The 27,419-nt window shown below is 53.0% G+C and overlaps 2 protein-coding genes across 2 annotated transcripts in view; one reads left to right on the top strand and one right to left on the bottom strand.

Annotated features, from left to right (window-relative positions):
• Positions 1 to 27,419, bottom strand: part of snd1 (staphylococcal nuclease and tudor domain containing 1) — a 243,008-nt gene that overhangs the window by 93,717 nt on the left and 121,872 nt on the right. The gene's annotated exons all lie outside the window — the stretch shown is intronic.
• On the top strand, positions 23,842 to 26,951 carry LOC118771986 (leucine-rich repeat-containing protein 4-like). The gene has a single exon (XM_036520197.1). The coding sequence runs from the start codon at positions 24,889 to 24,891 to the stop codon at positions 26,824 to 26,826; it is 1,938 nt and encodes a 645-aa protein (XP_036376090.1). The 5' UTR covers positions 23,842 to 24,888; the 3' UTR covers positions 26,827 to 26,951.

The raw sequence follows: 27,419 nt of genomic DNA, 5'->3' as shown, positions 1-27,419 counted from the left end.
TACAGGAGAAGCCTGTGTGAGAACATGATGTTTCTGAGGCCGCACGCTGCTGGGAACGGAGACAGCATGACTGTGCGTGCCAGCACACCCTCTGTCTCTCACACACACAGGCGCGCATACACAGAGCGAGAGACAGACACAACCCACGTCTTGTGTTAGTGTAGCGGGGGGCTGCGTGAATCTCTGCGTATGTGAGTGTGCGCTGATGACGGCTTTCACGTGTTTCCACAGAGGAAGAGGAGGACGAAGGCAACGGGGGGGGGGGGGGGGGGGTTTTAACCCCTGGCGAGCTGCACAGTGGCCACGTCAGGAATACGGTGGGGACTCCGAGGACGAGGGGCGGCTGACGGAACAGCACGGCGCAGCACTCTCCAGCAGCGGGAGCTTAGTCACGCATTCGCTCCTGTAACGCGCGGGCAGGCAGGGACGGCCTATTGATCATAGTTGCTCAAAAGCCCATGCATCACCTTCCCCGCCCGCGCTGGATCCAAATTGAATCTCTCTCACGTCCCGGGCCTCCGACCGCATCGAAAATACATACAGTATCGCCTCTGCTGCTGGGTCTGCAAACCTGCCTGCCGCTAACAGCCTTCCCCCTCATCAACAGATAATTAATGGCTGTGCAAAATGCACTTCCTGTCCGCTGATTAAAACCGCAGACAAACAGCGACTCCCCCCCCCCCCCCCCCCCCCCCCCCCCCCAATCAGCCACCATTTTGAGATGGCAACTGACTGGCCGAGGCTGAGAAAATCTCCCAAGGTCCTGAACGGCCGCTCTTTCCCCAAAATGCCCCTGCCCAATGGCCAACTCCTCCCCCAAAATGCCCCTGCCCAATGGCCACTCCTCCCACAAAAAAGCAGGGCTGCTAGCCCCAGATTCGCTACATACTAGCATTTTAAAAGGATCAACTCACCAGTCAGAAAGACGGCATCAAAGCGGCATCAAGCACACGCAATCCCGCGAGGGTTTCCAGCGCAGCGAGAGGCTGGAGCCGCGCTGATTACTCGGCTCCTGCTTCCAGCCCGCAAATTGGGATCGACTTCGACAACCTCTCGCCAAAGCGTCCAATTAGAGGCTAACTGACTCCGTCGTTAGCTTTTCTATGCTGCCATAACACTAATGTAACTGCCCTGCCCTCGTCTAGAAGATGAGGCGTGCTACAGGCATCATCGATCACACAGCTCTCGACATGATGCAAAGATGAACCAAAAAACATGGCTAACTGCGGCTAACGGTCTACAGAAGGCCTTCTGGCCGAAATTCATGGCTACCACACACAGCGATTATGACCCTCAATTGGGTTCAATCCATTTCTCTTCAGTCAGGCCTGCTATAAGTAATCGCTGCCAGTCTCTGGAAGCTGCAAATACAGATAACTCATCATTATTTCCTGTTTGCGAAGGGGTACTTCCATTCAGTGGGCTGACACTCCCAGCTATAACTACATACAGCTGTATATCTACAGGAAACGCAGAGAGAGATGGGCTTCCAGGTGACAGCTCCTCTTCGTCCGCATCCTTTGGAGACTCTGAGGGATTTCGAGTTAGCTTAGCAGAGAGCTATTAGCATGTAGAAGCCCTGCTCTGGCCTGAATGAGATCGCTTGTGGCAGAACCAGAGGGTGATGCATCAATGTGGGAGAAGGAACGGCTAACGTGCTAACAAAACGCAAATTCAAGAACGTCGACGTGGCGAATGTGACAGGGATATCGCAAAAAGACACCGGCCGGACATCAAACTGAGGGCACATCAAACCATTAAAAAAAACGAGGGATCCATTTCGGCTCTTGTTTGGACCCTTTTCTTTCGCACCATCCTGGGTGTACTTCCTCCTTCCCTTCCATCATCCTCTTCCTCATTCAAACTCTGCTCGTTCTGAAATTATCGAGCTCATACTCAAATGGCCGGCACAATCAGCGAAACCGCAACTCACTGCACTGTGCATTCGGCGTAAAACTCTTCACGCTTTCGTTTGCGCTCCTAATCGACCCCGCCCAGCGCCCTCTGAGCTTAACCCGGCCGGGAGAGCGCGCGTGTGCACCCCCGCGCCCGTCTGGCCTGATGGCGCGTCACGTTTTTGTCCCCAACTGTCTCGTTCTCTCCCGCTCGGCCACTTTCCATTGGTATTCCGACCCTGTCCCTTCTGATGCTCTCTCTCTCTGCAAGTCACCCCTGCCGAACGTGTCTAAAAATACGACAATCGATTAAACGCGAGTTTGGGGGGGGGGGGGGGGGGGGGGTCTGACCCCTCAATGACATTGCCAGCTTTTCAAGCCACAGCCTCAAAAGATGCCAGTCGTCTAAGCTGTCCCACTTAGCCGACTTAAAATGGTGAAATGACTATCCGAAACGGCCCGCCCGTTCGGAACGAGGTTCTGAGACACCGAGGCGAACCGGGGAAGAGGTGTGCCAATTACTCTATTGGCCTGGAACGAAATATCAAACCCCTCAGTTCCTGGTGGCGTTACGCTCTAAGGATAACATAGACGTTAATGTGCGGCGCATTATTCAGACTGCAATGGGCTCTTCCTTATCTGATCAGAAGATAGTCGGGATCCAAGATGGCAGGGGATGTGAGAGTTTGATTAAGCTTGAGAGGCCATTTATTCTCATTATAAAAGATGGCTCTCCTTAAGTGAGGCTCACTCGGGGAGCCACTCGACCCACATACAGCGTTAAATGCATATAACGCTCGATCAGATAATCACTGGCACCCAACTGCGGAATGGAGACATCAATCTCTGGAGCTCTTTGCAGGAATGCCGAGCCCAGGTGCCTCGATCCTCGTTCATGTGCGCAATAAAGCTCGTAAAAGGGGGGTTTGCGTGGGTACCCAAAGGACCCCCGGTGAAAATGAACAACAATTTCCTTCGCGAGGTCAGTCAATCGTTTTAATCTCCAGGAGGACAGGGAACTCGGAAACAATAACCGATTCGGCCCCGCGATCGATACGCCCGAGTCAAGCTTCGGAATAACTCAGCGTCGCTCACCTGTTCGATTGGTTGCAGTTGGGGGGGGGGGTTGGGGGGTTGTGATTGATGACTCATCTCTGTACCACTCGGACACGACCCCGAGAGGATCGAAGGAAATAACCAAAAAAATAAATTTAAAAAAATCACAGAACGTTCCAGAAGACGAACGCCACTCTTGAGGAGGACAAATATTTAAATGCTTTTCTCCAAGACGGGCACTTCGGCAAGGCGGCCGCCACCGTTGGCGAAGCTTCGCCTCGACAGGGATCTGAGGCGCTTACCCGCCGACGGAGTCCGCCTCTCCGCGCCGCTGAATTAAGAGAGCCGCGAATGAACTGTAACAGCCTAGTTATTAAAATCAATACCAATAACTACCATCCCTCTTTTTTTCCAAAGCGACACTCCGCTCAATCAATGGATATCAAATTACACTTCTAATATCGCACATAATTCAATTTTCAGGGAAAGGGGATTAGGATTTCAAAGGAGAGAAAAAAAACAATCTAAAAACAAGTGCATCAGATCTCATCAAAAAGTTCACCTTTAAACATCTTTATTTTTTTAATTATATGGATTTTCAAGAACAAATGAACCTCCACTGCCTATTGCAATTATGCATCAAAGATTATGTATTGAACAAATGAAAACGGACTGTGGAGTAAGACTCGCGGCGCTTCGATCGGCTTGTTTCAGTATGAATGCGCGTCTAATTCTTTTTTCGGGTCAAACAAAAATGGCAGGGTGACAAAAATGTACCGCAGCTGCCCAGCTGGTCGCAGGTTTAACCGTAACCTGACCGTTTCTGACCATTTCTGAAGCAGCTGGACAGAAAATGCGTTTACTTCAGAGTGGCTGGATGATACTATCCAACCACTCACACTTCGCGGAAGAGAGCAGTTTCCTATACTGAGGTGTGCCCTCTACCTCGAGGCAAGGACGCGCTTGTAATTTGCTTGCAAGGCAACGCCAGGTGTAGTTCACACTCAAAGAGCTAGAGAGAGAGAAAAAAAAAAAACTACGAGGAGCTAGTAGCTCAGGTAAACCATGTTTACCTTTAAGCAAGGAGAATAATCTCAAGCAATATCTGGGCTATTCCCAAAAGAGACGGGCGCGCCTCGGTGCGATCGCAGATTTTCGGCATGCGTCGTCCCGAGCGCAGCTCCCCCCGCTCCCTCTGCCCTCCCTGGGGGGGTCGAGGCCCGGCCCCCCTGAACAGAGATTTTAAAATTTCAGGGGCCCTCTGTGCTCTTTCAGCAGGGGTGGCTTAATGGTCTCCCGGCTCTGAAAACAGGTGATTGTCTGGCTTTGATGACTGAAACGATATTAAGCGGCAGCAGCGGGAGGGAATGAATTAAGTTTCATTTGACGGGGGAGGGGGTCAACGTGCGATTAGCAACATAAAGGCCAATGCACTCATTGCGCTGCGCGAGCGCTAGCGATATAGCTAATTTACCTGTAGCTGCTGGGCAGCTAGACAAAAAGGACAAAACATGAAATTGGATGACATTACCGCTCAACAAGCGGGTAAACAAACGCACATTAAAATGCCGAGTGGCCGTTTGTACGCGCCGGTGGCTGGGGCGGGGGGGGCAGTGCCAGACGCTAATGAGATTAGCCTTTATTTCCGAAAGTGCGGCGGCTGCCGTAATCTCTCGATGGGAAAGGTGTTTCAGAGGTGTGTGGCCCCTCAGTGAAACAGCTGCACGGCCACACGGCGCTGTCTCCACGAGGCTCTGCGCGCTTAAGCTTTTTCAATTCCATTCACGTTGCACTATGTTCTTGAGAAACAACAAACAGCTTTAAGAGAGGAGGAGTTGCGCTGTAAGAAGCAAGACCCGTCTGCGAGTGGACTCACAAGCTTCAACCGTCCAACCCTCAACCTTTTCCAGAAACTTCCACGTATTCAATGCTGGTTTGTAAAAGCACTGCAAGGCCTCAGGGCTGTTCGAGATCAAGCTATGAATACAGGAATCATGGCTAGGCTAGGCTGTGCTGGTGGATAAACAGCTTCTCGTATGCGTTCTGTAAAATTGTCCAGATTAATCTCGGCTACTGGTCAAGCTTTTTTTTTTTTAGTAATATGTTTTGTATAGAGACGCTACTGTGAAATGAAAATGCTATTCCGGACTAATCGGAGCAATTTCAAGTTAATGAAGGCGTAACTGCCCTTCGGTGGGTTGTTACGGGGGTAAAAGGAGCCAGCTTTGTGACCAGGGACACGGTGTGATCCGGTGCTGAGTGTTCCGCATGGAAGTACACCTCAGGTAATGAGGGTAATTAGAGGTGGTGTCTCACGGGGGGTTGAGGGAGGTTGGGGAGGGGGGGGAGGACGGCGGCTCAGATGGTGCGTCTCGGCCGATTTAGGGACCGGAGCGCGGGGATGAAGCTGGCACACCGTGATTAACGGAGAGAGAAAAACCTGCTTGGAAAGCAGGGATTTTTGGCGATACTTACAGGGAGGTGGAATAGCTGGGTTGTGGCGGACGACGCGCATTAAAAAAAGCACCCGCTTGTGCCAAAGCGAACAGATCTGACAGTATCGGTGAAGACAGCGGCGGAGCCTGACAGATGACTTCGAGGAGCCGCTCGAGATCTGTGCTCTGGCGGTAACCACTCGGGCGGAGCACTGGCTGCCTCACCCGGAAAAAAAAAAAAGAGACGAACGTCAGAGACTCGCTTTCCCGCTCAACCGGCTTGTTTCGGTGCGGACGCTGGGCGCGATAATCTGTAATCGGTGGCCGTGTCTGCCGGTTGGCATGCCAACAGGTGTCACCGAGGAGGCTGCATCTTGTCCTCGGTGTGACACAATGCGGTCAGGGGGTGGGGGGGGGGAGGGGGAGGGGGGCAGCCCCTCTGGCATGTTACTGCCATACCCTTTCGGTCGATTTCAAGCGGTCGTCGGTTGTCATGAGGACGCGCTGCCTGTTGCTAGGCTGGTGATGAGCATCACCAGGTGGGTGGGGCTTCCCCTGTGGGAAAGCGCGGGGGGGGGGTCGGTGGTGGGGGTCGAGACAGACAGACGGTCTCCACCGTCGCCTCTCGCAGAAAACCCCCCGAAAAACACCTCCTACCGCGCGCCTCACTCAGAGCGGTGTCATACCAGCACACGGCAGGGGATACAGAGAGCCTGTACAAATCACACAGGAACGGGCCGGCCTTCAACACGGCCTATCAGATTGTTTTAATGCCATCGAGATTGGGGCAGGCACGGTATTTCAAACAGACTGACCCGTATCAGACAGAGGTTCTGCGGAACAGGGCTGCAGAGAACGGGTCCAAAATCCCAAAAGGGGGGGGGGAGCGAGAAAGCTTTCAGAGCCTGGATCAGAGCTTTAAAAAAAATATAAGCCATTAAAAAGGGCTCCAGAACACCTGAGACATCTTAAGCTGCGGTTAAAAACAGCAAAATTAGCAAAGGCTTCGAGGCCTCATTTAACAGGCAGGCTCACCCTGTCTGGCAGGAGAGGGGTTCTCGTAAGAGGAATCTCAAAGTCGCTGCAGTATGCTCTACAGTTTCCCCTAAGCGTAAAAAGTTTCCGGCACACCGCGTAACCGACGGTGAAGAGGCGTGATCGCTGACAGGACTCGCACGGAGAAGCAGCTCTGAAAGGGATTCCCGGGATCAGCTCTTGTTCGGATGCCGTCACGCGTTCACCTGAGCGGCGACGCGCGCCCCCCCCCCCCCCCCCCCCCCCACACGTTCTGAAGATCCGAGCGGCGCACGCCGACGAACGCGCGGTCAAGCCGTTTTACCGCAGGGAAAGGAGACGCAACGGGCAACAGAAACGGTCACCTGCGGGAGAGGGAGCTACACACAGCTGTGGTCTGTCCCGCTGACGTAGGCAGAGACGAGGAAAAAATAAAAACCAGGACAAAAGGAGAAAACGAACCGACAGCGAACGCTCGTGTTAAACGGTGTGAGCTGAAGGAGGCTGAAAGGACCAGGTTGCAGGGCGCCGCCGAAAACGTCTGACGCTGCTGATCGGCCACGAGAAACGCCACATACCGAGGCTCCAGATTCAGGAAAAAGCGGCTGGGGGTGGGCTGTGTATAAACAGATAAATAAAACCAGGCGCTCAAACATGCTGCAGCCTCAGCACTGTCGGGGGTGATGGGAGGCCCTGATGGATGATGGGAGAAATCGGAGCGCGGTCGCAGCGGCGGCGCGCTAATTAGCGAGTGGTGGTGGGGGAGCGCGCTGGTGGGAACTTGTGCTAATTCTGCCAATGGGGGGAGTCTGAGGTGGGCGGAGGGGGTTGGGGGGGGGGGGGGGGGGGGGCTGAGGAATGGTGGTTTTTAATGGGGCTGTCAGGGACCTGCCTTAAACGCAGAGCTGTCCCCAACGGCTTCGCAATCTGCTTTGCTTGCGCCGACCGCATTCGCCGGCGCGAATCTGTAAAAGCTTTCCGGGGCCTCCCCGGCCACGAGCGAGCTTGGCTCTGCCGGTAACCCCCCTCGGACGCGTCCCGGCAAACAAACACGCGCCGGATTACGCCGACGCTCCGGAGGCCGCCGGCAAGGGCCGGCGTGCTTTCGACCGGGGTGGCTTCTCGCCGGCCGCGGAAAACACCCCGCCGCTGGCGGCGTCCTTGCCAACGGGCGGACACCTCACCGCCGGAGGCAGGGAATTAACGCCACCGAAAATGCCGCCAGCAAGGCTGGCCTTCCCGTTATCAAACGCTTACCGCCATGACACACCAGCCAGGCTTCAATACGAGGCCTGTTATTCAACAGCCTTTTTTTCCCCCCCCACACTCCATCCAGCCAGTGTAGCAAGGATGTGTGAGAGTGAGAGAGAGAGAGAGAGAGAGAGAGAGAGAGAGAGAGAGAGAGAGAGAGAGAGAGAGGGCCGTCAAAGGCACTTAGGAAATATGACATTTACTGATAATGTCCCGTCCTGACGAACGGCCGATTCTGATTAGACAGAGCTATCAACACGTGCTGGTCGGCATAACAAACAGCCGACTTCAAAACACACACACGCTCCGCAGCAGCACCAACTGAACATATTTGAAATGCTGTTATCTCTACGGGCTCTGGGAATTTAGAACTCAAGCTAAAAAAAAATAATAATAATAATAATAAAACTGTGTCACGGCACAACCACAAAGGACAAAAACACTTTCTTTCAACAATTTTATGGCTTGCAATTAAGCCTGGGCTTCTAAATTTTAAAAACTGGAGGAAACTCTTTAGAAGCATGGAAAGACTTCTGCTCTTCTGACCTACAATGATAGTCTTCCACTCATTAAGCACGTACGTGTGTGGGGGGGGGGGGGGCAATAAGGTCACGGCCATGACCGCGTCGGGGGACAGAGCTGGGGGAGCTCGCCAAAGTGATGTGAATGGGAACAGACCATTCAAACCGTAGGTAAGGGCGAGAGCAGTCGCCCCGCCCGGCCTCGAACCCGGGTCTACGGGGTACCAAACATGCGACTTTGACCGCGACGCCAAAGAGCCAGGCTCGTTGGTATGGCAGTCAGAGCGCATACTCAACCGTAGTGACGGCACTCCGTCACACAAACACAGCATTCCTTATCAAGGAAAATGACTTATTATTATAATAATAAGCACACACTTGTATGCATATGATTTATATATATATATATATATATATATATATATATATATATATATATATACACACACACACACACACACACACACACGCTGCTTCTTAGTGGAAGGGAGGGACTCGCAGACACAGCGTAGCATTTTATGTGCTAAGAGGAGAGGAGCTCAAAGCGGTGTTCGGTCGTGTGGTCAGAGGCCCGAGTTGCTCGCACCAGCGCGCGTGATTGTGCGTGTGCGATTGTGCATGTGTTGTGCCCATCGTCTGTGAGGTAGATGACAAAACTGAACATCGCAGAGAGGGGGGGGGGGGACACAAACAGCGATTTGGTTGCCACACACACTTTTAGAGATGCACATTCATCCCTGACACGATTCGGAAATGTGACACCTGCATCTCGCCGTGTGTCGGTCAGGGTGCGGGGGGTTAGGAGCGTGCTGAAGCTGAACAGCAAACCCCCCCCCCCCCAACCCCCCGTCCTTTACTGTAAGTATAACAATGACAGCCATCAGAAGAGCTGCCCTGGTTGGCCACTCTGAAAGGCAGCACGGGGGGGGGAAGGGGTCCGACCCCCCCATCCCACCCCCCGAAGCGCTGATCCCGTATTACATAAAGGCAGATCTCCTCTGCCGCTGTTGTCTGCTCAAGCGCTCCGGGGGATTGCTCGGCCACGCTTCGTTTGCGGAGCGGGAAAAGACCGAGGGGGGTGGGGGCGGGGGGAGGTTGATGGGGGGTTTGCCGCGCACGGAGGGGCGCACCTTGCCAGGAGGTTACCAGGAGCAGCCATCGGGCACCTTGCGGGAGGGGGGTGGGGGATCCTGACTGCCGTGTCATTGGCTCAGCATCAAAGAGGCCCCTCAGAGGAGTCACTGAGGGGAGGGGCAAACCTGCGGTGGGTGGGGCCCTTCAGTCACGGCAGAGAGAGAGAGAGAGAGAGAGAGAGAGAGAGAGAGAGAGAGAGAGAGAGAGAGACCAACACCATATAAGGTGGAGAGGGGGGAAAAGGCAGATCGAGGGAAAGGGATAGAGAGAGAGAGCATGAGAGCGGGCAGAGAGGGATAAAGAAAAAACTAAAGCGTGAAAGGAGAGAGAAGAAAGATAGGACAGACAGAGGGAAAAGTGCCAGGGGTCAGCCTGACTGCTGCGCTACCGGTGAAAAACGAGTCCGACCTGTTCAGAAAGGGCATGCCGCCCGTATACCGCCACACGCAGCTTGGCCAGCGTGGACGCTGGTGACAGGCCACGGCACTTCTTCCGTTCACTGGAAAAGGACAGCAAACCCTCCTCACAACCCACACGGGGGTGTTACAGGACACCATCCTTCCAACGGCCGCGACTGAGACCTCCGAAGACCAAATTCAGCCCAACAGCCACCTCCAGACATCACTCGAAAACAACAACATTTGTTGTGAATTATGTTGTACCACAAGGCTCAATTAGATAATATCAACTGTAAACACGCCGACTGCAAAGGAAGCCGTAATCTCTTCCACACATACTTCATTACATTATATTAGATATTTACTTAGCAGATGGCGGCGTCCAGAGAGACTTCCACAGCTTACATTTCGCGAATGATCAATCTGGATATTTACAGACGCGATTCAAGCTGAATGCCGCGCTCGGCGGCGCAGTGCACGGCGCCCAAGCTAGGATTCGAACCGCCCTTCACCCTCTGGATTCACGCTTGGCGCCGTCTTTGAGCGGACCGATTCATATGTTTGTCGCCATTGGACATTATTGACAGGCTGTGCACGGCATCAGCTGTTAGCATTTATGGTTAGCCCATTTCCTGTTCCTTTTTAAGTGGGTCCGTTTCTCAAACGCCGGATCAAGGCCGTCGTGCGGCAACGGTCGGGCACCGGCTGCGCCCAAACGGAACTCGAGCAAGTCGAGAAAGGACCTCTGAAAGCCTCCGCTCTCTTGCGGTCGGGTAGCTTGATGTCAGCTCGCTTAAGGTAATTGAAACATAGTTGCCCTAAGTTCTCAACCTTTTTTTTTTTTTCCCTCTCCTCAAAGGACGACTGTTTCACATAACAGACGGGGGAGGGGGGTGCATGATTCACCAATCAAACAGCAGTACACGGCACTGCGCAAACCGGCGACCAGTTGCCATAGAAACAAGGTATGCAAACTGGGACCCATGGACGGAAAAATAAAGTATAAGACCTTCAAACATCGTAGGAAGTGACACACGTGTATTAGGACTGACGAGCATATGTATGAGTACTTCCTTGATTGTGTTGGGGGGGTTTTACGGTATGGTGCAGCCTCTGAAAAGGCCAAAATTAAAACCCGGGGAAAGTGCTCGGGCGGATTAGCTGAGCGTTTCGAAATCGGCCGCGTTCAGGTACGTCGCTGTGGTGAACTCCCCCCCCCCAGGCTTGCTTCTCTGTTGCTCGAGGAGCGTTTCGAGCTCGAGTGTCAGACCCGCGCGTCGAGTGACCGCCGTACGGCAAAATAAGCCCCGTTTTCTTTCAGGCTGCCGTGATTACCCCGACGCCAGAACGCCGCCGCTTAGCGCGCGGCCGCGACCGCTCGAGGGAATTTACGGGTCCCCGCCGACGTTCCCTCTGGACGCGCCGCCGTCGCCGGGCGGGGGGGGAGCAGAGCATTCGACGGCGTTGTCGATCAGACGGGACCGGGCCAGATGCAGGGGAATTAAAAAAAACTCACTCCCGCGGGAAGGATGATCGCGGTTTTTTCCCTCCATCTCAATTCACAGCTTTCCGCCTGGAACTGACGGAGCACGTAACAGTAAACGTGAACGATACCTGCGCCTTTTCTGTGTGTGGAATGAGCGTGTGTGCTCATCATACCCAATGGGAAGCCGGATTCCCCTGTTCTACGCTCACTTCCTACGGATTTACGAATTGCTGCCTGTTTATATAATTCACTGCCAGCTTCGCACAAACTGATAGAAAATACATGCATACAAAATTATAAGGCTTTATCAATACTGACGTAATTTCACAATAATTTCAGGTGGAATTATTACGGCCAAAGCCCTGTACCTTCCTTATAACACTTATTGCTTCGTTACACCCAGCCTTCCCTACCTCTGGTAACAACAGTGTGCTTAGCAGAGATAAGTAAGCACATATATCCCCACAAAGAACGGAGTAGTACGCCTTGTTACCCACACAGCTCCCTTTTTTCAAAGCCAATCATAACACCATCCAAGAAACCTTGAATTTAAATAAGACACGCCTAGTGCGGTCTGAGTGAGCGGATGAATCACCCGCTGCATCCGACTCGTTCTTTTTTTCGCATACATTATCTCAGTTTGGAGCACCGAACGCACCAATAGCTGAAGGCGACTGCTTTTGTTAGCTGAGGAAATGAGAGAGCGTGAAAGTGACACGGGGGGGTTATACTGAGCTGAAAGAGAGTTAAAAGGTGGGCCGAAACGCGGATGGGGGCGCGGCGGAGACCGGGGAGGGGGGGAGGGCCCTGTCAGAGGCCTGTATTCGGCGGGACGGGCGGCGCCGGGGGAGGTCCCGAGCCCGGGCATTCATCATCGCGCCGCCGAGGCTCCCCGGCCTGTCACAGCCGGGCACCGGGATGGGAAAGAGCCGCTGATCCCGCCGCGTGCCTGTGCGGGGGGGGGGAGCGTGTGGAGCCACGCCACTCCGGCGGGTGGGCCTCGCAGAGAGGAGAGAGAGAGAGAGAGAGAGAGAGAGAGAGAGAGAGGGGGAGGCTTGTACGTCGAGTTTTGACCTTGAGAATGAGAATGTGACAACGGAGAGCTTTTGTGAATGCCGCGTGGGGGTGGTGGGGGGTAACGGGACAGCAGCGGGACCCAGGAACGTACTGGCGCGGTATTAGCGGAGGTGTTGTTAGTCAGAGCTCTGTGGAAACAGGGAATGGCATTGTGCTGCACTTCCTGTCTTTGACCAAGTTTACCTTTGTGTGTGTGTGTGTGTGTGTGTGTGTGTGTGTGTGTGTGTGTGTGAGGCATCCTGCTTGAATTAGTCACTTCCTCACCACTTCCTGACACGGGGACCTCGTGTGTGAATGTGTGTCTGGAAATTAGAGCGTGCGCCTCTGTGTGTGGCTGTATGTGTGTGTGTGTGTGTGTGTGTGTGTGTGTGTGTGCGTGTGTGTGTGCGTGTGTGTGTGCGTGTGTGTTCGCGTGCGCGTCTGTTCATCCTGGTTTCCTGGTCCGGCACGTGTGGGCTTTGCGGACCCGGTTCTGGTTCCGTGGGCGGCGGTCGGGGGGGTAAGCTCGGTCTACGGGCACGGCGGTCCGCCGCACGCCGGCCTCTGGGTTCGAGGGCAGGGGGGCGGGGGCGGGGCACGACGCCAGGCCCGGGAAGCCCGGCACATGGCGCCTCTCCCTCTCCAAGACCACCTTCTGCCACCTAGAGGAGGGGTGGGGGAGGGAGGCGGGGCTCTGGGCCGACACCTGGCCCCGTCCCGAAGCACCGCCAATCTGCTGCCGCCTCCGATCCGCCAAGCTCCCAGCATCCCCTAGCTGGGTTTCGCTGACACATATTTAAAACATCTCGCTGCTTTGCATCCATTTAAATTATGCACACTTCCTGCAAAAGGGGGGCGGGGGGGGTACGGTTCACGCTACGTGCAGGAGGAGAGAGGCTGGATCTTTTCTTGTTTACCATTTTCAATGCACTTTCTTGTTTCATACAATATTCAAACAGGCCCCTGCATTATGCATTCAGAAAAATGCATATCTCACGAGCTGTCTCTGAGCCAGGGAGTATACATCTCACCAGAAAAGTGTATAATGGGGGGGGAAAGGAATCAAAAATTCCCAGAGATGCCATGAGACTGTGTGTGTGTGTGTGTGTGTGTGTGTGTGTGTGTGTGTGTCCCTCTGAGGATAATGTGCTAGCTGTGAAACGCGCGTTTCCCCCCGGATGGGGGCGAGAGGCAAGAAAGCCCGCGATAGGGGGGGTGGAAGTAGCTTGTTTCATGGCGTCCCGGTCCAGGCATACATAATGGCCGAGCCTGAAACCGATGCCTATTCCCTCCCCGAGCGCAGCCCCCTCCCCCCTCTCCTCCCAGCAGCCCCTGCAGCGAGGCCCGGGAGAACCGCGGTCGCTAACGGCGGGGGGTTGGCGGCCGCGGCCGCCATACGCAGCCCACAACTGGACCGGCAGCATGTTTAAGGACGGGGCACGCGGCGGGCAAATCCGCCACCGGTTCCACCTGGCATCGCCACGTTACAGCACGATCCAACATCGCTGCGTGCTGGACTGGAAACATTTCTGGAACATGCTACTGAATTTTTTTTTTCCTTAACCGCTCCCCCCAACCCCAATCATGGATCAAGCATGACAGCTTTTCTTGTTCATACATTTGTAGATGAGGACCTGCACGGCAAATGCAATCTATTTTAATCCTGTAAGCCATGTAAAACGCTAACATATGAAACGGATTTAGAGAATGGGGTTTGTAGCAAATCTGTTTGCATTAGCAGGATTTAAAAAAAAAAAAAACAGGACACACACTATAGGAGCGCTAACGATCAAGTCTGTTTTTTTTTTTTTTATTGCAGTTTTCAGAGGGGGTCGCTCGATCACCTCCTCTCTCAACGGTACCTCTCGAGGATGGTAAATAAATGGCCTCTCTGTTATTGACTTCAATTTAGAAAAATGCTGCAGAAGGCTGTTCTGTCACCGAGCTCCGGGGAAATCCGGAATAGCCTGGCCACCGGAAACGTATTACAAAAGGTCGCGGACCTTACTTTGAGGATTTCACTCACCCAATATCAGTTTTTTTTCCCCCCCTTTAAACTCCTATTTTGAGTCTCTCTCTCCCCACCCCCCCACCCCCCGCCCGCCTTAAAGCTGCAAAATCCTGATTGCTGGAAATGCTGGGAGGAAAATTGATCAAATTACACCTGACTGGTTCGCAATTCCGCCGATCCCGAAATGGCACCATTTGAACAAAATTTTAAGTCGCGATTTGCGCGCTGGAGTCCTGACGCGTTAAGATGGGGCCAAAATCACCAGAAACGCGCCGAAATTAATGTTCCCCATACCCCCCCCCCCGTCCCCAAAGTAAGCTCAGTTACTTTTCTGTTTCTTGCACCTCAACTCTCCCGTTCACCGCTCCCAAGTTTAAATCTCGCTTATCAAATCTCTCTTAAGAAACCTTCGAAACGCGATGCTCCTTTGAACTCGATATTCGACTTATTCGCCGTTTCATCTAAACCACTGAAGTGCAGCAGGACCATTTTTCTCCCCCTCTTTTTTTTTTTGGCTTTTTAAATCATCCGGGTAGGACCGATACAGATTAAAATGTCTCCCCGCTCCGGAGACAGATATGAGCAGGGAGAAGAAAGACTCTTAATTTTTAAATGAGGTGAAGATCTCAAAAGCGCGAGTAATTCATTCTGCAAGGGGAAGATCCCCGCTTCACCTCCAGCTTCACGGAGGCACCAGGAAGTAGATCGCTGCTAGCATCCCCCTCTTCCCCTTATCCAGGTATCATGCCTAAGGAACTCATTAATAATTTCTCTCTATAGGGCCTAATGTTTATTTAATGTCCGCCGGAGAAGTCCTTCTGTGAGTGGACGCGTGACAGAGTGTGTGTTCTCTCTGTAACTCCAGGCGCAATGGCCTACAAGCGTAAACCGGTCCCCAGGTGGCAGAAAGTCATGGAGTTTTTTTTTTTTTCCCCGGGTCAGCCAATCGTGCGCGTCTCGCACGATAGTTTCACCTCGCACGGCGGGTTCGGGCGCGATAACGGATGGGTGTTCTCGGCCAGGCCGCCGCTTAACGGCGAGGCCGCCTGAAATATGTATTTTCGAACGCGGTTGCAGAGGCAGCCTGACCCGAGGCACATTTGTAACGCGCCGCGGAAAGATCTAGAGGGGGCGGCTGGCGCATTTATTTTCCCCTCTGAGGAGGACATACGTTAAAGCCGCCGCGCGAGCCGTCACGAGGGGCTTTCGGAGCGTGGGTCTGCTTCGCCCTCTCCGCCGAACGCCGGGCGCCTTGTTTTAAGTGCAGGGGACCGTCAGTCTCGCCGCGGTAACGCCGAGGCGACACTCACACAAAAAAAAAAAAAAAAAGCCGAAACACGACAGTCCCATAGGGTTCCATGTTTCACAGCTTACCTCTTTTACAGATGAAATCGCTGTGTTGTCATAACAAATCCTATCAGCTATGAAGAGAGTCAAAGCAAACACGGACGCACTGTGGCTTTATAAAAAGTGACACGGCTTCTCTGCTGTCAAGCCCGCGCGACAAACTCCCTTAAGTTCAGCCGAGTGCGTCGCAAGCAGCACAAGAGCCTTCGGATGCCGAATAACTAGCTCTGCTCATACGAAACTGCAGGTGCCTCGTGGCCCATGAGCCTACACTGCCACCTTGTGCTGGGAGGACTAAACAGAACCAAGCAACAGCGCTTACTGCTGTAATAAGTAATGACAAACGGCTCAAATGTTAGGCCCAGTGGCTATTCTTCACTTGTGGTAAAAAACAATTTCATCATGCAAATTTAACGTAATGCCCCGCTTTAAAAACTTAGCACTTGAGCTGTCAGGCCATGTACAATGCAACAATTTAATATAGCATTTCCCCTGACAGACACGTGGCGTCAAATCTTTGATGCCTGTAACAATGTACACGCTCGCCATATTAGCACTATTAGCGTAAACGTTCCTAGCGAGCGCTGAGAGGGCTTTGTATTGAAGCATTGCTGAAGCTAAAATAGCAGAGCTCCTTTCGCTCCCTGGGGGGGGAAAAAAAGAAAAGAAATCCAGAATATCACTAAGGTCTTGAGGGAGAGAATTTCGCCAGCTCCCCAAAGCGCAGTTTCACGGGAAACCGTGCCCCGATCGCGTTTCTACATCGGTTAAAAGTCAGCGAGATTTAAAGTCTCTCGCCGTCTCAATGGCCGCCGTTATAGAGAACATCAAACGCGCACAAAGTCCCCCTTTTTTAGAGCTGTCTGTTGGCACGGCGACCCACACGCTCCCGGAATGTTAAAAGCGGCCGGCCAATCGCGGCAGCGCTCACCCGGCCCTCATTTCCATATGGGAGGAAAAAAAGGGGCCTAAGAATCCGGGGGGCCTGATCGTTGCCGAGGCGTCAGCCTCCCCCCCTCCTGTCCCCCCCCCACCCCGGATACGTACACACTAGGTTTACACATTCTGGATCACTGAGGGGGAAGTGTGTGAGTGTGTGTTTTGGGGGGGGGGGGGACAAATATTGGAAAAAGAAAGCCCAACTCGTTTCGCTCACTGGCACTTCCTTGACAGGTGGTTGGGAACCTCTCATCTCTATATCCATTAAACAAGCTACACGTACGCTGGACCAACACAGCACATTCTAACACGCATCCGTATTCCAGAAGCACCACGCTCAATGGCTCAAAGCAAAGCCGAACATAACCCTCCTGAATCAACACCAGGCAATGGGATTATCACCAGTCTCCCCATTATGTGCAACCCGTCTAAAATCATCAGCTACCAAGCCAACCCCGATACATAATTATTTTCAATTGTTAGCTACGGCAGAACCATTTTTTGTCAACTACCGAGAAGCTAATTATGATGGAATTTTGTTCTGCCTAAATCAAGTGCTCCTCACAACCCTGCCAACAGAAGCCTTGCCTTATAATTAGTGTCAGATGGCTGAACGGTAAACAGAGCTAAAAATAATTAAGGTCATTAGTCGATAAACAATGGGTATTATTAAAATACTTCCCCCCCAAAAAAAGTGGATAAATCACAGAGCCGAGAGCGTGCGCCCGTGCTGACGCACAAAAATCAATCAGAGGACAAACGAGAAACGTAAATATAATTAGCGTAATTAGGTATCCGGCTTCAATAAAAAACCAACAAACAACAATCCAAAATGCGAACAGCAAAGCTGTGGGTTTAAGGTGTGGTTCTTGTGACGCCGAAGCCGGGGCTCGTCTTTGAGGCTGAGCGGCTGCGGTGAACACGCCTCGCTCGTGAGGGGGCCTTCCTGCCCGTGTGCCTGGCGGTAAGCCACGACGGCGTAGGGCCCCCTCGGTCTTTTTTCGGGAATTAATACCCGGAAATGAAGATGACATGTAAAACCGTGGGTGCCTGCACCTCTTTCAAGGTCACTCAGCATATATGTAACTGTGTCATTTCCCCGTCAAGGATAACGGACCGATTTTGTGCTTCAACAAATGGCATGATAGCCTGCCCGTTTCGGAGGAAGGTTGGGCCCAACGGCCCTCTGGGCGTCCCAGAACTCAGCGGGACACGGATGGAAACGGTTAATGTAGAGGACGCTTCGTTTCTCTCCGAGCGGACCGGCGTTGATGGGGGAGCGCAGGCACTGTGACGTCCTGCCCCCCCTCCCGCCCAAACGCAGGGGGCGGACGGGGAGGAGAGGGAGACTCCAGCCACGCGTGGCCCTCATGAAGACCGGGGGACACCCCTGCTCCGCTACCCCTCACTGGAGCGGGGTCGGGAGCCGCTCCCCCCCGAGCATGGGGAGATAAATCAGAGCCCTCTCCGTAGCGACAGTTCCGAAAAAGAACCCTGACACACTCAGCTCGGAATACCCCTCTCCCGAACACTGAGAAGGCAGAAGACCACCTCCTTCCCAGCTACAAGCTTTACTATTTCACACACTTCCCTGCAAAGTATCAAATCTGACACACGAGGCATAAATGGACAACAAAACAATTCATATCACTGTGATTTAATACAAATGACTGTTATTTCAAGGCATCTGTGTTGAGTATTGCATCCGACGGCTGTTGTCGCAAAACATACTGAACTTAATTTGCCGAAAATTCTATTAGGTGACTTGATTTTTGCCGCTGGTGGGGCAAAGGGGTTATTTTATCTAACCGCTGCCGCGCTTTGCCCTTGACTTTGAGCATAAAATTTAATTCGTGCATGATATTTGATTAAATTTTAGTGACCGCTGAAGCCCGCTCCAATCCCCCCCCCCCCCCTGCCCACCCCCGCACCCCTCCAAGGCGTCGTGCCCCTTGGTGCGTACTCGGACAATGTTATTTATTCTTTGAATAGAAATAATACGCGCCTCCTTGTTGGTGAAACAGAGAAAGCGAAGGTCAAGCTCCGGTTTTGTTTGTCCAAACGAAGTCTCACCGGCTCATATGCATGCACGGCCGGCGGCTCCACTCGCGCTGACAAATTGTCCTAAATGAATCATATTACCTCTGGAGAATATTCCCTTTCTTATCTCATTACAAATGAGTTACACCTATTACATGCTCAAACAGGGATCCGGGGGGGGGAGGCACGCTGCAATCCCATCTCTCATTGGATCGAACCATCTTCGACGCTTATGATTGGCAGTCAAGGTTTGAAAGCGGGGAGGGGGTTGAAGGAAGCACCAGCCAATCAATCAACCCAAAACTGTCGTCATGTTTGAATACAATGCCAGATCCATACGAAGGTTTACGAAGCCATACGGCTCAACGACAGAACTTCACTAAAAATCCCAGAATTCCCTGCTTCCACCGCCAGCGCAACAACGCTCCACCTGCGGTGGCAAACAAACGGAATATGAATTTGACTTGTTTTTTCGGCGCAAATGAAAAAAAATCTCATCGCCCGTTGCTATGGTATTTGTACTTAAAAATAAAACCGAGCCCCTGACCGACGGCGCTGCCTGGCCAGGCGCCAGCCCGAATCCGCCATCGCCGGCGGTTCCTCGGGCGTGAGCCGCTGTGATTGACAAACCTGCTGCACCAAACTGGGTCGTCTGGTGCCGAGTATTAAATTACTTTTTTTTTTTTTTTACACTCCACCCATCAGCCTACAGCGTAGTTCCAGGATCATTATTGACAGAAACACCCCCACCCACCCCTCCCCAATTTCCACATGGCCCCCTCCGGGTGGTTCTGGCACCCGTCCCGTTGATTGGGGTCACAGAACCGATGTAGCCGGCGAGCTCTACCCTAGGCATATGCTGCCTCGCAAACCCCCCCCCCCCCCTGCACCCCACCCTCCCCCCTTCTCCACGATTGACTGACCCAGTTCACCAGAAGACACATGCTTGGTACGGCTGGCGTGGCCCGATTCTACAAGGTTGGGGGTAAAAAAGGGGGTGGGGGGGGGGGGGGGCTCTGTCACGCACGTTTCGGTCAGAGCCACTACATTTACAAGAACAACCCACCCACCCCTTTCTGCGCTAGACATCCACACAACTGCTTCGCCCCAACGGCAGCTGTGGGGAGGAGCACAGTTGAAGGACGAGCGCTGTAGCGGGTTCCGTTCTTTAGATGTCGTTACGGATGCAGGGAGAGGAGAAGGGAATTTCCGGGACTCCCCCCTCGCCCCCTCCCCCCTGAGAGGGGGGAAGGCATTAAAGGAACCTCCGCATTCTGACCCGCCTCGCGCTCGTAGCCTTTTTACCGTCTGACGGATGTCCCGGCGGCCGTTTAGCGCGCTCAGGCTTAGCGCCACCTTTTACCGAGCGGCGTGACAAGCGTCAAACAGGGTGGCATTTTCGGCGGGGGACGTCCATTTCCCCCGGTCCCATCAGGGCCCACGGCAGCACACACACACCCCCCCCCCCCGTCTCCAGGACGCCCCAATCCTCCACAGAGCCGGGCGACCTTTTCACGCTCGTAACCCCTGTAATGGGGGCTAACACCGCGGCCGCCACCGTGCCCATCAATTACCCACAGTGCTTTGCTGTTTAATGGGAGCCGCACTCAATGCCGGGGACACGTTTAATGCACATATTTCTAACGGGGGGGGGAGAGAAGCTTCTTGGATTGCGAGGTAGATATGCAATGCGTCTTTTTCAACAAGGCCGGGCGTACTGTTATTAACGTTCCTGACAGGGTCCAAAGGGAGTGCTCAGCTCCCTGCAATATGCACTCGTTCCTAAGAGGTAATTCGGAACGGAATGCAAAACACCAGGTATCCGCCCGTACCGCTAACTGAGAAGCGCAAAGCAGGTGCCGGGCTGATATTTCCGAATAAATGATTTCAGAAAAAAAAAAAAATAAAAAAAAATTATCTGAAGCCCGAGTGAAATGCAACGCACAAAGTTGCGGGGGCAGTTGCTGCCGCGTGACTGTTGCCACGGTGGTCGCGGCTGTTAACGTAACGACGCGCAGCTGTGAACAGACTTGCAGCCGGTAGAGAGGCCTCCTACTGCTCTGGGCCCCCACAGGTAGGTACCTCAGGAGTCTGGCGCTAGAGGCAGTGACCAACCCTCCCTAGGGATGTGCGGATACTCGCCGACTTTCAGTACAATGCTGACGCGCCGGACTCCAGCCGCCAGCAGACGGGGAGGGGAGTCGGACATGCCCCCACTGGGGGTTACAGAGACAGCCCGTACCCAGCCACACAGTTCCACATGCAGTACACCTCATTCCTATGCAAACAGATCCCAGAGTTACGTTACATTACATTACATTACGTCATTTAGCAGATGCTCTTATCCGGAGCGACTTCCAAATATGTGCATCACAATGCTAAGAGTAGTTACTGAAAAGTACTACAGGAGGTCAGTAAAATACTGAATTAAGTGCTTAACTAGTGTAGAGTACTTTTTTAACAAACAATAGGGACACTTAGAGAGTTAGTCTGGACTTACTAAGTAAGCAGGCTTGCATGAATAACATTTACATTACATTTACATTTACATTTATTCATTTAGCAGACGCTTTTATCCAAAGCGACTTACATAGGTTACAGTTCTTTACAATGTTATCCATTTATACAGCTGGATATTTACTGAGGCAACTGTGGGTTAAGTACCTTGCCCAAGGGTACAGCAGCAGTGTCCCAGCGGGGATCGAACCTGTAACCTTTCGGTTACGAGTCCTGCTCCTTAACCACTACACTGTGGTTACTGCCGCCCATAACCAAAAGGTTGTGGGTTCAATTCCCAGTCAGGGGGGGTATCGTCGTGCCCTTGAGCAGGGTGCTTAACCCTGACCTGCTAGAAACACCCCGGTGTATTTATCTATAACACATAAAAACGTACACCATAACAAGTGGCTCTGACCTGCTAGAAACACCCCGGTGTATTTATCTATAACACATAAAAATGTACACCAAGTGGCTCTGAATGATAGCATCTTCTAAACACAATGTAATGTAATGAAATCACCCTGGTGGTCCCTTCCTCTGGTGGTAGCGAAGGTATAACCTCCCCCCCCCCCCCCCCCAACCCCACAGTTAAGCGCTTTCAGATCACTGAAAGGAAAGACACTACACAAATCAATCCATCATCAATCCATTCACTTACTCTAATGCCTGCCAATTCAATAAAACAAGAGGCAATCCCTTTTGACCTTGTTCCATTTCAGCGCAATTAAAAAAAAAAAAAAATAGGGGTTTCCTGCTTTGGAAGTGTAAAAAAAAAAAAAAATCTAAAAATACGCAAACAAATAATAATTAACAGCGGCTGTACCACGCGCAATTTCCGACCTCTCCCACAACCACGCTTCTCGTTCACTGATGTCTGTCGATGGAAGAAAACAGGTGATGAATTGGTTGGAGCAACAAAAACAATGTACCATAATTGCTGGCGCTTTAACTTTGAATTATCTATCTGCATGAACCTACTTCGGGTCACTGTTGAAAATAACTAGGTTAAGAGGGAGGGGAAGAAGGAATATTTTTGCATTTATTTTTTTTGTTTTTAAACACAAAACAAAATGAAGTCACAGGTCTGGTGTCAGTGCCCGTGAAGCGGTCGTTTTCAGATGGGGCTCTGCGCTGTTTACTGACAGGACTTTTTGGTGTGCGGGGAGGCAGGTGGTCGTTAAGGGGGTCGTTAGCGGAAAGCAGAAGCAAGGGGCACTCCTTCACCCGTTTCGCCTGCTGGAATGAGCCTCACACTCTCCTACAACGCCCCCCCCCCCCTTCTGCCATCTCCGCCGCTGTACGCGAGCCCGCTCCAGCGGCGGTCTCCCAAAAGACCGCGCCGGCGTGGTCAGCGTCGGTGATGTCACGCGGGGCCGGAACCGGCCGACCAATCCCGACGGCTCCCCCAACCACCACGCAGCCGGCAGCTCAAACATCAATTTGCGTTTATTCCCACGTGAGAAGAGCAGCGAAGAAGAGAGAGACAGGGAAAACGAAAAACAAGGAAGAAGGGAAAAAAAAAAGGAGAAAATGGTATATCAGCGAGACGGTGTAGTTCACTGAAATCACTGCAACCTGCTCCCGAGCACTGACCTCTCTCGTGCCACCCTGCATCTCCTTAAACGAGTGACTAAAATAGTTTGAAATGCTCTCAGGGTTTGGAGTTGACAGACTGCTCAGAGCTTGCCTCTCTCTCTCTGTCTCTCTCTCCCTCTCTCTCTCTCTCTCTCTCTCTCTCTCTCGCTCTCTCTCTTCCCCCCCTCACATCCAAAAACTGAAAGAGCGAGGGGGGGAAAAAATCTTTAAGATCAAATCAAGGCAACCTAGCTGGAATCGCTCTGCATTAACCCCTAGAGGGAAAGGAGAGAGAGAGGGAGAGAGGGAGAGACAAAGAAGAGAGAGAGAGGGAGAGGAGAAAAAGAAAGCGAGAGACAAGAGAGTGAGAGACGGAGATAGCGAGAGAGAGAGAGGGAGAGAGTGTGAGAGAGAGAGGGAGAGAGAGGGAGAGAGAGGGAGAGAGAGCGAGCGAGGAGGGGGGTGGACGTGTTAATACAGCAGAACACTGCATCAAACCAATGCACTGGCTCCGGACTGGATGCGTCAGCAGTAGATTCACGTTTCCACTGAAGGACAAAAAGAGGAGAGAGAGAGAGAGCAGCCTGTCTCGGCTGCCTGCAACACCGGCACAGAGAGAAAAAGAAGACGGGAGCGTAAACAAGGGGAAGGGGGGGGTTCAGAGGAGAAAGAAAAAAAAAAAAAGACAACAATGTTGCCGTGGACTGCTTTCTCCCCTTCCTCTACGCCCCTCGCTTCAATCTCTGCTCCGGCGCCCGCTGCCGCCGAAGACCAGCCGGACGGACGCTCGACGGCAACAAAAGGCTAACCGCCACAACTCACTACCTCAAGACAAAAGGGGGCAACGTGCGAGGAGCCTGCAGGGGGTAGGAGCCTCTCTGTCTTCCCCCCTCTCCGCCGCCACAGGGATACTTTTTCAAAAAAAAAATCGACGGCCGCGGAGGAGCGAAGGAGCTGCTTTTTTTTTTTCTTTTGCCCCCCGTTCCTTCTCTGGCGCGAGGGAGAGCGCGGGAGCACTCTTCAGCAAACCTTCTCAACATTGCTGCGCTCTCACCCCCCCTCTTTTCCTCCCCACCTCTCTCTCCCCCCCCCCCCACCTCTCCGAACCCCCCCCCCCTTTCCCAACCTCCAACCCCCCCCTCCCCACAACCCCCCCCCCCCCTCCTTTGGAGAAATTGACGGATTATTGCTAACTGTGCAGGCGGCAGGCTGCAGCTGCCGAAAGGAAAGGGGAGAGAAACGCTGGTTTGAAGAGAGGAACGAAATGACTGCAATGTGCATCTCTTAGCCCTTCCCGACCGCTCCAGCCCAGGCTGATCAGGGGGACGAGCGCCGGGGGGGCCATCTGACAGTACCGCGCAAAAAAAAAAATAAAGGGGGGGCTTTTTTTTCCCCCGAGAGGAGGGAAAGGGAACCGCAAACGGACTGGAATCTGGAATCTGTCCCCCCCCCACTACCACTACCACCACCACCACCACCACCACCGACCCCCCACCCCCCCCTTTCCAGTTTTCTCTCTCCGCCTCGTGTCGGGAGTGCGGCGATGGAGCCTTGCGGGAGGTATTCGGTGGCGTCCGGCGCCGGCTTCCAAGGACAGTCACCGGAGGAGCCGGAGGCGCTGGTCTTCGACGCAGACTGGATACACGCTCCTGCTTAGAGCTCGCCTGGGCCTTACCTCTTTGCAAAAAATAAAAAAATAAAAAAAAAAGAAAGCCACCGCGACTTTTTTTTTAATGCTGCTCTTTCTGGATTTACCAGGAGCCATTTTGCAAGACCGGCTCTCGGCTCACTTTGCTTCTCCGAGTGTTGGGAGATAAAAATTTTAAAAAAGGAAAAATATATACGGGGGGAAAAAAAAAAAAAAAAAAGAACAGGCGACACAGTTTCCGTGGAGATATGAATTAAACATTAGAGCCGTTATTGGGGAGATAAAGAGGAAAAAACGGTTAAAAAGAAAATATTTTCAAAAAAAAAAAAAAGGGACTTCACAAAACTCGAGAGGTAGGTGTTCGGTGTTTCCACCCCTCTTTTCATCGATTCAGTCCTGTTCCCTCACCCCCCTCCCTTCTTTTTTTCTCTCTCTCTCTCTCATACACTGTCTCCGAACAGCACCGTCCTGTTCCGCCGATGGAAGAGAGAACCAGAGTCTTGCTTAAACCAGGGTAGGGCCAGCTCTCCGTCCCCCTTGCCGAAATCCCCCAGACGATGTTGAATTATGAACGTGCCACATCATGAGTCTCTTGTGGCAGGTAACTGTGCATCGTACCTGGAATGCCGCTCTGCTTTTTGTAGTCTACCTCATGGTGCGAGCGTGGAGTCCGTGCGCCGCCTCCGCGGGGCCCCAGAGCTGCCCTGTGGTCTGCTCCTGCAGTAACCAGTTCAGCAAGGTGGTGTGCACCCGCCGCGGCCTGACGCGGGTGCCCCCGGGGATCCCCTCCAACACCCGGTACCTCAACCTGATGGAGAACGGCATCGAGCTGATCCAGGCCGACACCTTCCGCCACCTGCACCACCTGGAGCGGCTGCAGCTCGGGAGGAACTCCATCCGGCAGATCGAGGTGGGCGCCTTCAACGGCCTGACCAGCCTGAACACGCTGGAGCTGTTCGACAACCGGCTGACGGTCATCCCGAGCGGGGCGTTCGAGTACCTGTCCAAGCTGCGGGAGCTGTGGCTCAGGAATAACCCCATCGAGAGCATCCCGTCCTACGCCTTCAACAGGGTGCCCTCCCTGATGCGGCTGGACCTGGGCGAGCTGAGGAAGCTGGAGTACATCTCGGACGGCGCTTTCGAGGGATTATATAACTTGAAGTACCTTAACCTTGGAATGTGTAACATTAGAGAGATGCCGGTCCTCACCCCGCTGGTGGGCCTGGAGGAGCTGGAGATTTCCGAGAACCACTTCCCAGAGATTAAGCCCGGGTCCTTCAGGGGCCTCAGGTCGCTGAAAAAGCTCTGGATTATGAACTCGCAGATCAGCCTGATCGAGCGCAACGCGTTCGATGACGTCACGGCGCTGGTGGAGCTGAACCTGGCCCACAACAACCTGAGCTCGCTGCCCCACGACCTCTTCGCCCCCTTGAGGTACCTGGTGGAACTGCACCTGCACCACAACCCGTGGAACTGCGACTGCGACGTGGTGTGGCTGTCCTGGTGGCTCCGCGAGTACATCCCCACCAACTCCACCTGCTGCGGCCGCTGCCACTCGCCGCCGCAGATGCGCGGCCGCTACCTGGTGGAGGTGGACCAGAGCACCTTCCAGTGCTCGGCCCCCTTCATCGCCGACGCGCCGCGGGACCTCAACATCTCGGCCGAGCGGGTGGCCGAGCTCAAGTGCCGCACGGCGCCCATGTCGTCCGTCCGGTGGCTCCTGCCCAACGGCACCATCCTGACGCACGGCTCCAACCACCCGCGGATATCGGTGCTCAACGACGGCACGCTCAACTTCTCCAACGTGCTGCCCGGCGACACCGGCGTCTACACGTGCATGGTGACCAACGTGGCGGGCAACTCCAACGCCTCGGCCTATCTCAACGTCAGCAACGCCGAGCTCAACACGTCCAACCTGAGCTACTTCACCACCGTCACCGTGGAGATCATGGAGCCCACGTCCGAGGAGACGCCCAAGCCCAAGACGGTGACCGCGTCGCCGTCCGTGTTCCAGCCCGTCTTCATATCCACGCCCACCGTTCTCCTCCAGAACACCAAGACGCCGGGCCAGGTGTCGGTCCCCACCGCCAAGGGCACGGAGAAGCCCGCCGCCAGCCTGGACGAGGTGATGAAGACCACCAAGATCATCATCGGCTGCTTCGTGGCCGTCACGCTGCTGGCCGCCGTCATGCTCATCGTCTTCTACAAACTGCGCAAGCGGCACCAGCAGCGGAGCACCGTGGCCGCCACGAGGACTATAGAGATCATACAGGTGGGCGAGGACGTACCGCCCCCGGCCTCGGCCACGAGCATACCGGGGGAGGGCGCCGTGGTGCTGCCCGCCCTCCGCGACCACTCCGGAACCTACAAGCCGGGCTACAACACCTACAAGCCGGCGCACGCCGCGCACTGGACAGAGAACAACGTCGGCAACTCGCTGCACCGTCCCCGGCCCGGCATGCCCGAGCCCTACGTTATAAAAACTCACACCAAGGAGAAGGTACAGGAGACGCAGATCTAGCATTCCCGTATTCCTTTCTATTTCTGTCCTCATGAAAGAGAAAAAAAAGAAAACGAGAAAAAAAAACATGCAATAGAATGCACAAACCGACAAAAAAGACAGCAACTTCTTTTGTACAGAGTGCAAAATTAAAGACTGTTTTTCTTGTACATGCTTATACATAAATATATATATGAACAATAAATAAATCTACTATGGGCTGGTAAGAGAAGCAGATTATATAAAACAAAAGAATAAATCGAAACTATTTTCTAACTTGTAAGTTCTATTTAAAAAAAATTAAGAGTTGCTAAGAGGCTGTCATGACTTTGAGATATGAGGGTGAACCTGTTTAAAAAAAAAAAAAAAAAGGGCATTCTGTAATTTTTAGATGATGATATATAGGATGCAGTAAATAGCCATTTATACAAAGGAGACTTTCTAAAACATACGAAAAATAAAGCCCCTGATCAATCTTTACAGGTTTATCTTGTAAAAGCACCAAGAATTTGTACTGTGCCAAATGTTATAAATGCAATAAAGGATTTTTGGAAGAAAAAAAAAAATATTTAAGGGGGAATCTAGATAGAAACCTTTTTCCAGGGAGAGAAAAT

Source organism: Megalops cyprinoides, chromosome 25 (assembly GCF_013368585.1).
Source record: "Megalops cyprinoides isolate fMegCyp1 chromosome 25, fMegCyp1.pri, whole genome shotgun sequence".
NCBI classification, from domain to species: domain Eukaryota; kingdom Metazoa; phylum Chordata; class Actinopteri; order Elopiformes; family Megalopidae; genus Megalops; species Megalops cyprinoides.
Note: the sequence above shows the minus strand (reverse complement) of the source record. Positions and strands in the feature narration are given on the sequence as shown.